The sequence below is a fragment of the Carlito syrichta genome, unplaced genomic scaffold (assembly GCF_000164805.1).
Source record: "Carlito syrichta isolate Samal-C Ts95f unplaced genomic scaffold, Tarsius_syrichta-2.0.1 Scaffold104879, whole genome shotgun sequence".
NCBI lineage: Eukaryota > Metazoa > Chordata > Mammalia > Primates > Tarsiidae > Carlito > Carlito syrichta.
In genome coordinates, this window is record NW_007048975.1 from 66,897 (window position 1) to 79,204 (window position 12,308).

General features: G+C 38.7%; 1 protein-coding gene across 3 annotated transcripts in view; it reads right to left on the reverse strand.

Annotated features, from left to right (window-relative positions):
• The window catches only part of LOC103268749 (ras GTPase-activating-like protein IQGAP2), a 114,757-nt gene that overhangs the window by 59,603 nt on the left and 42,846 nt on the right, over positions 1-12,308 (reverse strand). For all 3 annotated transcript variants that reach the window (XM_008066361.1, XM_008066353.1, XM_008066349.2), the window contains 3 exons: positions 3,326-3,409; positions 2,127-2,198; positions 1,157-1,226 (listed from right to left, as the gene is read on the reverse strand). In XM_008066361.1, coding sequence (XP_008064552.1) covers positions 1,157-1,226; positions 2,127-2,198; positions 3,326-3,409 — 226 coding nt within the window. The remainder of the gene's footprint in view (positions 1-1,156; positions 1,227-2,126; positions 2,199-3,325; positions 3,410-12,308) is intronic.

Consider the following 12,308-nt stretch of genomic DNA (forward strand, 5'->3'; position numbering starts at 1 on the left):
TTTAGTGTGTTAGGGCTCAGAAAACAAACCCCCTATTCAGCCTTCTTGTAAAAAACATAAAGCTATCTACCAACTGAGAGGAGTCTCATTTATTCAAAAGCAGGGAAGCTGACTGCATTGAAAAGACAGGCTGACCTTTCCTTACTCAGCTTGCACACTAAATTCTGGACTCTAGTGGAATAAGGTATTATTCAGTAGATTCTACAGGCTGGAGGCAGAGTGAGGCCTCTAGCACTTCCCTTGGTTTCTCCTCAGCAAGGACCAGGGTTGATCTTTCTTGAGCCATATACTTCATCCTTTAATTCAGACACACTTTACATGATAAAGCTGCCGGCTAACCTACTTAGTAGGCACTGTTAGTACTAACACATTTATCAGCAAGCTCTTCCTGAGTTAATCTAGGACCTGTGCATGTTCTTGTGATAATCAGAATGCTGAAAATTTAGTATACAAGGAATCATCTTATGATCTATGAAAACAGTAACAAAACACAGGCAGAAGTGGGACTGCAAGAAGACAGCACAGAATGTGATTGTCATTTCTAGGCGATTTTTATTTTATCTTGTTGTTTTCAAGTTTCTACAAATGGCATATACTAGTACTGTAAGAAAAAAATATTTTAAAAAATCATAGCTGCTGTGAAAAGTCCAAAATGAAGTTACAGGAAGATATTTACAGTTATCATTTTTGGGAGATGAGACTGTTCTTTTTCCTCTGTACTCATATTTCCAAAATTTCTTACATGAACATGCTTCCTTCTTAAAATCAGGGGGAAAAAAAACATGGGTCAACTAATATATTAAAGAATTTAAATGTAGTATTATCTCCTGGTTAACACTTTTGCATAGATTCTTGACTCTAGCTCAAATTAGGGGGGAAAAAAATAAACATTTTTGCCAATAGTATTCTTATTGAAGATGACATTATACCCACGGGGCTGATCCCTGTCACTTACACTAGGAATGCCCATTTCCTGTCACCTTGTAGTCCTCTGTGTACTGGTTCAGAACCTGAAGCTGGAGATGATAAAAATCTACTGGAAACAATGGGCATCCTCTGTTTCTGCAGCAGCGTCTGAAGTATCTAATATGGAAAGAATCTGTCCTTGCCTGACTTATAAGGAATTCACGTTTGGTTTCAGAATGCCCCCACTTACCTAGTGTTTTGTAGTCATCTCTAGCTTTGGTTGCTCTCAATAGTGACTGTATTTTCACAATCTCATTAGTCTGTAAAAGATTAAGACAAGTTACAACCACCCAGAGTCCTATTGTCTCCATTATTTCTGAATTTAGAACATTTAAGAACCATCAGTATTTAAGCACTGACACTACTTAGAACTGACAGTATTTGGATGTGGCGTAGTCAACATTTATTTTTCCATTTTCTTTGCAGAAGGGGTCAGATCAGTTAGCTAAAAGGATAAACAAGACTGTAGGAGGACTATTTAAGTAAAGAGATCTAAAAAGGAAAGATAATTTTAGCACAGAACTTAGATGATCCAATCTATGTTCCCATATCTGCTCTTTAAAGATTCCTCTTGTGGACTTCCATTTAAATTAATCAGTTAGCAGTTAGAAAATCATACATAATGTTGGAAAATACTTTTCCAGAATCCTCCCTTTTCGGTGATAGTATCCCACCCTGTTTTCTCCTCATTTGTTTTCACGGTAACCTTAAATTTCTGGGCTCAAGTGATCCTTCTGCCTCAGCCTCCCAAAGCACAAGCCACTAAATCTGTTTTCCATTCAGTTCTAACTGGTGAAATCTTACTCTCAACATGATTTCTGAATTTAAAAAGTAACCCTCCTCAGCCGGGAGTGGTAGTGCATGCCTGTAATTCCGGCTACTCAGAAGGCTGAGGCAGAAGGATCGCCGGAGCCCAGCAGGTCGAGGCTGCGGTGGCTGGGAGCGGCCACTGCACTCTAGTCTGGGTGACAGAGTGAGACTCCAACTCAAAAAAAAAAAAAAAAAAAGTAAGCCTCCAAATACCATCACATTAAGTTCTGAGTTCCATTCTTCCTAAGTGTTCATTTTCTTTATTTAATAAAAATCTTACAGAGCTGACATTCAACAAAGCATTGAACTCAGTCTCAATCTAGAAAAAAACCCACATACATTTTACTTACATGGTCTCTGAAATACTGCAGTCGTGAAAGGTAGTTCTTTCTTGCTGTTACCATTCGGAACCAGGACTGAATCTAAAAATAAGTTAAATAGAGAAGTCAAGGCAATCACCAAACAAGCCTTAATGTAGTTTTTCTAAAAATAATATTTGATAAAAGTCAGAAGAGCTCACAAGTAATACAAATCTAAAACCTCATCTTCATCTCCCACTTCTTTCATTGTTTTCTCTTAAGGGGCTCAAAACACTTTACATGTTACCCTTCATCTCACCATCTGCACAGGAGAGAGGTGGGGAAGGTTAATGCAGCTTTGTCCTATTTTGCTTTAATCTCCGTAAATAAAAGTCAAGAGGGCAAGGCATTTTGTTGAGAGTTGCAATGAGTCAGTAAATCAAATTAAACTAAGTCTAGGGTTTCTTCTTACATTCGTTAAATTTATCTGATATCCTTTAGGTTTTTACAGGAAAACATCTAGAGAGGGCTCATGAGGGACGGGCCATCAGGAGTTTTCCGAGAAAACAGGCACATGTTCCATGAGGAGCACAGGACGTGTCATCAAGGGGCTACTGCACAATGTCGTCCTCTGCCTTCACAGTTTAAATGTCTCTTAAACTAATCTCTGAGACCACTTTCTCTCCACTCCACTACTTCAACTCCATAGATTTCCAGGTTCATTTTTATACAGTCCCTTGTCTTTCCTTTTCTTTCTTGCCCAGAGCTACTTGCCTGGGTTGCAAAGCTGGGTTAGCCTAGTTCAAGTCCCAAAGACAGGTCCTGAGTTAGCTCTAATTCCTCTAGTCTTGGTTTTGCATTGCCTTACAACTAGAGGTTCTCTGCTGCTCTGTTTGAGATTCTAAATAAGAAAAAGCCAATGTGAAAAGAAGAACCTGAAATAAAGCTCAGCTCCCCCACAGTTTAAAGAATCAATTTGGAATTTCTAGACAAAGAGCACTGACTGGTTGCAAAACACCTTCACACATGATTCCGAAGACCACATGAAGGACCTGAGTCAGCTGTTATGGTTTAATTGACTTGCTTGAACATGATCAGTTAAGTGAGTAGCAGAGTTGGGGTTCTAATCCAGGCCTACCTCTGACTTCAAGGCTCACACATACCCTCTCCATGACTGTCTTCCAGAATCAAAATGAAATGAGTGGAAAAGTTTAAGTCAAACACCTGCTATGGTAGGAAACAATATTTACCTTCACGATAGAATCAATGTTATCGTTGAACATCTGCCGCCTGTGCAGATATGCCTTCTGTTGTTTATGTCCTTTCCAAAAAGCCTAAGGAAAGAGTGGGTGACTAAATTATGTACATGCAAGTTTCTCAGTTGATTTAGAAAGCGCAAGAGCAGAATGCATCTCCCAAGGCCCTGAGCTGGGACACTGTCAGAGACTCTCCCCTCCTAGTCTCATTTGGATACCCTTTCTAGGATGGTCATTGAATCAAGGCAGAACACACCCACTCACAGACTTGTCCCAAGCTCAGGAAAGCAGAGTGAGTGTGACCAGTTGTCAGGTAGGAGCCCAGTTTTCCACTTGAAAATTTAACTTTACCAAGTCCCTGGGTGACAAGGAAGAATAATATAATGGAATTTTTCCTAAATACACAAACAGTATTAACTGGATGCTGGTGTTATTTGGCAACAATATAAAATGCTAGCGAGTAATGCCTATAAGTATCTTTATTCCAACAAGGGGTTCACTGTGACACAGGCTAGAAAGGAAGATGCTCCATTAACTTGTGACCTTGAATTCCTTGGGTCCCTAAAAATCTAGTGCTGCAATTGACTGTGATTTCAAATATTCCCACATAAAGTCTAATGACGCTTCATCAAAATGGCTTTACATGGTTATCACCATTACAGAAGATTTTTATAGGAAATATTTACAAAAACTGGGCACACATCAGTATCTTTAGAAGGATTAACTTTATTACTATTATCAGTTTATTCTAATTCATTTATAAGTATCTTTTTATTGAAACATATCTTTGTAACTTACTTCAATTCTCTAATCTTGCTTTTCAAATTAAAAATGAAATAAAAGTTCCTTGTTTAATATAGTAAATATAAAAATTAAATTATTTCTGTAAACTTCTATTCATATAGTATGCAAAGGAGGACTTAAAACAAACAAACAAAGCCAGAATTATCTTTTGGAGGGTGGGCGCCTTGTAGTACACTCAGAATTTGTTCCTCTGGATCAAACAGTCAATCAAAATTTTTATCTGGAAGTTTTGAGAAGGTTGCATCAAGATTTGTGGAAGAAATGTCTCACGTTGTGGCGAACAGGTGTCTGGTTCTTCCACCACGGCAACAGACCTGCTGACACTGCACTGAGTGTTCAGCAGTTTGGGACCCCACACAGCATGACCCCGGTGCCCCATCCTCCCTATTCGCCCAGTCTCTCCCCCAAGTGACTTCTTTTGTTTTCCCAGATGAAAAAAGTCCTCAAATGTGGGAAGAGATGAAACAAAAAATGGCAGAAGCACTAAAAGGCATCAAAATGGATGAGTTCAAAAACTGGGGCAGTGAAAAAAGCATCTTGAGAGATGTGTTGCATCAAATGGAGAGTATGTTGAAGGTAACTGAAGCTTTTAACCATGTAAAAATAAATACACAATTTTTATAAATAAATTGCATGTATTTACCTCATTGTTTTAAAAAAGGGTACATGGAATTACTTTAAAAATAATATACTTCTTTGTAATGATTCAAAACAAAACAGGGCAGAATAAAAGTGATTAACTGAGCATTTGCTCCAGACTTCCTATCGCAATCTAAATCCCTAGAAATGATACCGCTTTTAAAAAAACCTTTGAATTTCGAAAGAAGTATTGCCTCACAAGAAGCAGCAAAAATTACACACTGAGTTTCATGTATTCTTCAGCCAGCTTCCCCAACAGCAACATCATATGAATATACTTTTAAAGCTATCTACAATAGTCCTAGACAACAAGAAGGTGTATCAATAAAAATTATGAGGGTTTCTGGATGAGACATGTCAGTTGAAACTGAACTCAAAGAGGGAACCACAGAACAAATATCCACAAAATGTGGGAACACCTTTGGGATGGCTCTAAACTTGAAGGAGCCTTGGGCAGCAGTAATTTTGGGAAAATTATAACCCTGTCTATGTGCCTATCAGTGGACAACAAAAGAATAGATGGGGACTTTTGGGGAGGGAATTTAGCAATATCAAATTCAAAAGTATTTAGCCTTTTATCTATTATTTCCAATTTTCTTTCCTTTTCTTTTCTTTTTTTCGAGTCAGGGTCTCACTTGTTGCCCACACTGGAGGGCAATGGCACCATCAGGGCTTACTGTAGCCTTGACATCCTGGGTTCAGGGGATCTTTCCACTTCAGCCTCCTGAGTAGCTGGGTCTACAAGCATGTTCCACCATGCCTGGGTAGTTTATTTTTTATGTATTTTAGAGATGAGGCCTCACTATGTCCCCAGGCTGGTCTCCAATTCATGGACTCAAGCAATCCTCCTGCTTTGGCCTCCAAAAGTGCTGGAATGACAGACATGAGCCGCCACGTCCAGCCTCTAGTTTTAAATATATGTAGCCCAAGGAAATTCAAGTACCTGTGTAGAAAAACCATCTGTAAGGATTTTTTATTGCAGGACTGTAATACCAAAATGTGCACCCAGTAGAATGTTCACAAACTGGAAATCAGCCAGATATATTGTGATTGCACTTATACTGAGGGATGCAGCAGTTAAGAAGAATGAAGTAGGGAAACAAACATATACTAACTGTGGAGATGTTTTGTATCTTGGGAATAGAGGATCGCCAAGAAACATGCTAAGGAAACTGTAGCTTGCCACACATATTATGATACAAGTTTAAAAATAGAAAAACACAAAAAATAAACACATAAGAAAAACACACAAAAAATGTATATTTCTATGCAAACAATCTGTGCCTCAGTGTTTAGAAGATCTGTTGGAAAAGAGAGAAAGGGTAGATGTACCTGTGCCCCTATTCTTGTTTTCACCCAACTACTCTACAAAGGGAATTATTAGCTTTTTATTACATACCCTTTGAAATATGCACAACATGTATAAACATACATACCCATCATCATGCACAAAAATACAAACTTATGCAAAGATGTGTGTATATATGTGTTATGTGTCCTTTATTTTTGACAAAATAGGCTCCAATACTATGCCAAGGTTTGCTTTCTTCTCTGAATTACATACAGTATTGATATTATTTCACAAGTTAAGAAAAAGCAGATTCCCCACTATTTTTAAATGACTGCACAGTATTCTACAGTACAGATTTGCCATGATGTAAAAATTCACTTAGTGATGTACATTAAGTTGTCATCATTTTTTGTAGCAAACAATCTTGCAGACATTAATTATACATTTTGTGTGAACGTTTTAATTAAGATACATTACTACATAGAAAGCACAATCTCATTCACAATAGCCACACCAAAAAAAAAAGAAAGAAATACCTTGGCACCCTCCTAACCAGAGGAGTAAAAGACCTTTACAATGAAAACTACAAAACACTGCTCAAAGAAATCAAAGATGGCACAAAGAGAAAAATATTCCATGCTCATGGAGGAAGAATCAACATTAAGATGTCCATCCTACCAAAGGTAATCTACAGATTTAACGCAATACCCATTAAATTACCAGCAGCATTCTTCTCAGACCTGGAAATGACAATACAGTAACTCATATGGAAACATAAAGACCATGAATTGCCAAAACAATCCTCAGCCAAAAAAGCAAAGTGGGAGGTATCACATCCCCAGACTTTAAACTTTATTATAAAGCTACAATAATCAAAACAGTCTAGCATTGGTACAAGAATAGGCATATAGAACAATGGAACAAGATAGAGATTCCAGAAGCAAAACCTCAATTTCACAACCAATTCATCCTCAACAAAGCCTCCACTAACAACCACTGGGGAGAGGAGAACCTATTCAGTAAATGGTGCCGGGAAAATTGGCCGATCACATGCAGAAGATTAAAACAAGGCCCCTTTCTATCACCGTACACAAAAATCAACTCTAAATGGATCAAGACCTAAAAGTAAAACTTCAAACTATAAAAACCTTAGAAAACGCAGGAGACACCCTTATGGAAATTGGAACTGGCAACCAATTCCTGATCAAAACCCCAAGTGCCCATGCCATAAGAGATAAGATAGACAAGCAGGACCTCATTAAACTGACAAGATTTTGCAAAGCCAAAGAAACCATCAAGAGATCAGGGAGACAGCCCATAGACTGGGAAAAAAATATTTGCCAACCGTATATCTGACAAAGACTTAACATCTAGGATCTACAAGGAACTCAAACGTGCCAAAAAGAAAAAAAAAACAAACAAACAGCCCCATTACAAAGTGGGCAAAAGATATGAATAGACAATTCTCAAAAGAAGACATACAAGCAGCCAACAGATACAAAATTACTCAGCCTCACTAGTCATCAAAGAAATGCAAATTAAAACCACACTGAGATACCACCTAATTACAGTCAGGATGGCCATCATCAATAATTCAAAAAACAACAGATGCTGGAGAGGATGCAGGGAAAAGGCAACATGTCTACACTGTTGGTAGGGGTGTAAACTAATACAACCTCTGTGGAAAACAGTTTGGCGATTCCTAAAAGATCTAAAAATCAAACTTCCACATGACCCCACAATCCCTCTTCTGGGAATATACCCGGAAGAACTCAAATCACTCTATGAAAAAAATATCTGCACTTGTATGTTTATTGCAGCATTATTCACAGTGGTAAAAACATGGAACCAACTGCCCATCGAAAGAGGGCTGGAGAAAAAGAATGTGGTACATATACATGATGGAGTATTATGCAGCCATAAAGAAGGACAAAATTATGAACTTCACAGCCATTTGGATGGACTTAGAGGCTATAATACTGAGTGATCTTTCACAGAAACAAAGAACTGAGTATCCTATGTTCTCACTCATAAGCAGCCCTTGAACAATTGTTGTAATACTATAAGAAAAGGATTGGCAGTAGTGGGAAACTGTGGGGGTGGGGGCAGGATTGGCAGTAGTGGGAATCTGCTGGAGGGGGGAGCACAACTCATCAACAAGGGCACCTGCATAATGAACATTTGTATACCTAATCCTGAATTGTACCCCACATGTTTAAAATAAAAAACAAAAAACAAAAACAAAAAAAGGTACATTACTAGAAAAGGGATTATTGGGTCAATACTTGATATTAAAAATTGATACTGGTGTTAATATTGGTACTACCAAAAGTGCCACCAAAAGAATTAAATTAGAGACCTCTTCCTCAATGGCCTCATCGAACTGGTAAAAATTTTAAAAGCTGATGATATCCAAACTGACGGGTGAAAACTGCTGCTTAATTTTATTAATATTTTGATTTCCAGTAAAGTACAGAAACCTTACTTTTCTGCACATACCTTTACTCTCTCCCACTTGCAATATAATTGTCTTAAATATTTCCTCTTTACTCATTCAGAACTTATCAGACAGTATTATAATTTTTCTTTCAACTGTCAAACAATTTTAGAAACTCAGAGAAGGAAAAATGTATTATATCTACCCATAGTCTTAATCTTTTAGTTGTTCTTCTTTCTTTCCCGATGTTCCAAACTTTCTTCTTTTATCATTTCCTTATTCTTTAGAAAGTTTCTTTAACCATTCCTTGAGGGGAGGTTTGCTGGTGACAAGCACTGATTCTCCTTCATGCCTAAGGGGTATTTTACTGAATATAGAATTGTGTTGCCAGCTATTCTTCTTTCAGCAAAATGTTGTGCCACTTCCTTCTGGCCCCCATAGGTTATAAAAAATCCTGTGCCATTAGAACTTCCTTCTGTAGGTAAATTGTCATTTCTATCTCACTGCTTTCAAGATTTTGTCTTTGTCACTTTTTGGGGGGGTGGCAGGTCAAGATCTCACTGTGTCACCCAGGAGGGAGTGCAGTGGCATGATCATAGCTCACTGTAGCCTGAAACTCCTGGGCTCAAGTGATCCTTCCACCTCAGCCTCCTGAGTAACTGGGACTACGGGCATACACCACCATGCTGGCTTTTCTTTTCTTATTTTGCTATTTTTTTTGTAGAGCAGTCTCACAATGTTGCCCTGGCTGGTATCAAACTCCTGGGCTCAAGCCATCCTCCCATCTCAACCCCATGAGTACCTGGGATTACAGATATGAGCCACCTCACCTGGTTTGCCTTTTGTTTTTAGAAGTTTGACTATGATGTGTCTTAGTGTGAATTTCTTTCAGTTTAACCTGTTTGGGGGTTGCTCAGCTTCCTGAATCTGTGGTTTTTGTGTCTGTTGCCACACTTTGGAACTTTTTGGCTTTAATTTCATAAAGTACTTTGTCAGTGCTGCCCCTTTCTCCCCTCTTCAGGGACTCTGATGACACAAATGTTAAATCTTTTGTTACAGTCCCCCAGATCCTTGAGGCTCTGCTCATTATTTTTTCCCTCCCTGTTCAGATCTGGGAATTTCTATTGTTATTTTCTCTAGTTTACTGATTCATTCCTTTGTTCCTTCCATTCTGCTGTTGAGATTATCCACAGTTTTACATCTGCTACTGAATTCTGCCATGCTGAAGTTATGGTTTAGTTTTTTTTCATTATTAAATCTAATTCTTTGCTGAGACTATTTTTTCCCCTGAAACTTCATATTTTTTTCTTTGTTTCAAGTGTTAGTAATTGCTCATGGTAACATTTTTTATAATGATTGATTTAAAAATCCTTGTCAAATAATTCTAAAATCTGTCACCTCTGAGTGGGCATGTAGTGACGGCTTTTTCTTAAGCTGAAGCTGTGATTTTCTTGGTTCTTGGCATGATGAGTGAGTGTTGTGATCACAATAGCCAAATAGTTCAAGTGATTAGAACTTGGATGATTTGGATTATTATGGGATGCTGGGTCTTATTTAGTCCCACTGTTTTAGGTGGCTTTCCTTGTCTTTGGCAAGGGAAGTGGGAAATGTGCTATCTCATTACTGGCAAGTGGGAATGGAAGTCTAGGCTTTCCAGTTGTCTTCCAGGGACACAAAGATGAAGAGGGCCTCCTCATTGCTTACTGCTGGGTGGGGCCCAGCTACCTTGGACCTATGTTATACCACTCTGGCTGGGAGGTTGGGAGTGCCTCCTTTAATCTTCCCACATGGCCTCCACAGACCAACTGAGGAGAAAGACCTTATGACTGCTGGGTGCTGTGAAAGTCCTGGCTCTCCACCCTGACTTCTTTGACACCACTCTAGCAGGGAGAGGGAGCATACCATTCTGTGGGCATGTGGTCCAGGTTTTACAAGTGTCTGGTGCTTTGCTCAAGTCCAGAAGGGTAGAAGTTCAGGCTCCCCACTCACCCTTTGCTTAGGCGGGGTGGATCATTTTTTTCTGTGGTGTTTGGCTACAGAGGTTGTCTAAAAATTATTCTGTCTTGTTAGACTGCTCCTTTCTTGGTCCTTTGGCTACAGAGAATAGGCTTTTGTTCAACCTTTATTCCCTGCACCATTGGCATTTCTGCTCTGTCAGCTTCAAGTCTGGAATATATGAGGCAAAAAGAACACTCAAAGAACTCACTGCTATGTCATTCCTTGGGTCTCAAGTTTCCCTACTCAATCTGTTTTTTATCTTCTCCACCTGTGAAAGGTGTTATGCTTGTTTATACGTAATATTTGAGGCTTTTGTTTTGTTTAAATGGAGTAATGGGGAAAAGTATATGTATTCCATTTCCCCCCAAATAGAAGCCAAACCCAAATAACTTAAGTCTCCAAAGTTTATTGTTTTCTATATTATGAAGGCCATATGAATTTTTTCTTTGATAAAGCCCAAGATTTAAAAAAATAAAAAGGGCAAAAAGCAATTGTGACTCAAGAAGATCAACTGAAAAATTTTTAGAACTGAGTTTATCCAGCTGACTAATTATAAAATGAATGCAAAATTTTCTATATGTCAAAAATAAACAACATAATAAAGATGTTATTCATAATAGTAAAAAAAATTAGACACATTGGAGTAAACTTGAGAAATATAAAGGAATAAAATCATAGTACTATATCTTGGGAGAGAAATAATAATGTCTGAACTGTGAAGTACATTATTACAAAGATGCCAATCTCCTCAATAAAATTAAAACTTCAATGCAATTTACAAAATCAGAAGCCGGGTGCGGTGGCTCACGCCTATAATCCCAGCACTTTGGGAGGCTGAGGTGAGAGGATTGCCTGAGCCCAATGGGTTTGAGACCAGTCTGGGCAACTTGGTGAGAACTCATCTCTACAATTAAAAGAAAAAAAAAATGAGCAAGGCATGGTGGCACATACCTGTAGTTCCAGCTACTTGAAAGGCTGAGGCAGAAGGATAGCCTGAGCCCAGCAGGTTGAGGCTGTGGTGGCTGTGAGTGTGCCACTGCATTCCAGCCTGGGCAACAGAGTGAGATTCCAACTCAAAAAAAAAAAAAAAAAATCAGGAATGGGTCTAGAATTTTATCAAATGTTTTTGTACTAGTCATTGAGATGAGCACTTGGTTTTTCTTTTTTAAGCTCTTATGGTGATAAAAAAAAATTGCACAGGAAGATAAGTTACCTGGAAAAATGAGAGGGAGATTAACAGTGTTTCTCAGACTTTAATGTGATTACAAAATCACCTGGGGATCTTGTCAGAATACAAATTAGGATTCAGTAGGTCTAAGGTAGAGACCTTAGAATTTTGTACTTCTAATAAACTTCCAGGTAATGAAGTGCTGGGCATATGGTTCATGCTTTATGTAAGAAAGATACAAATAACTAAAATAAAGGATTTTTAATTGATCATCCATTTAGAAAATGCTCTCATGGGATTTGTCACAGCATGGCACTGCTGAGATGAGGAGAGAGATTGCTCTGTGGTGTCACCAACTGTTCAAAAAAAATGGTCCAACAGAGGTTAGGGGACATGGATGATGCATCTCCTCCCCCCCCACCCCGCCCCCATCTCATTCTTTTGCCCAGGCTGGAGTGCAGTGGCACAATCACGGCTCACCACGGCCTCAATCCCCTGGGTTCAGATGATCTGTCTACCTTAGCCTCCCAAGTAGCCAGGACTACAGGTATATGCCATCACGCCTGGCTAATTTTTTGTAGAGGTGGGATCTTGCTATGTTGCCCAGGCTTGTCTTGAATTCTTGGGATCAAGCAATCTG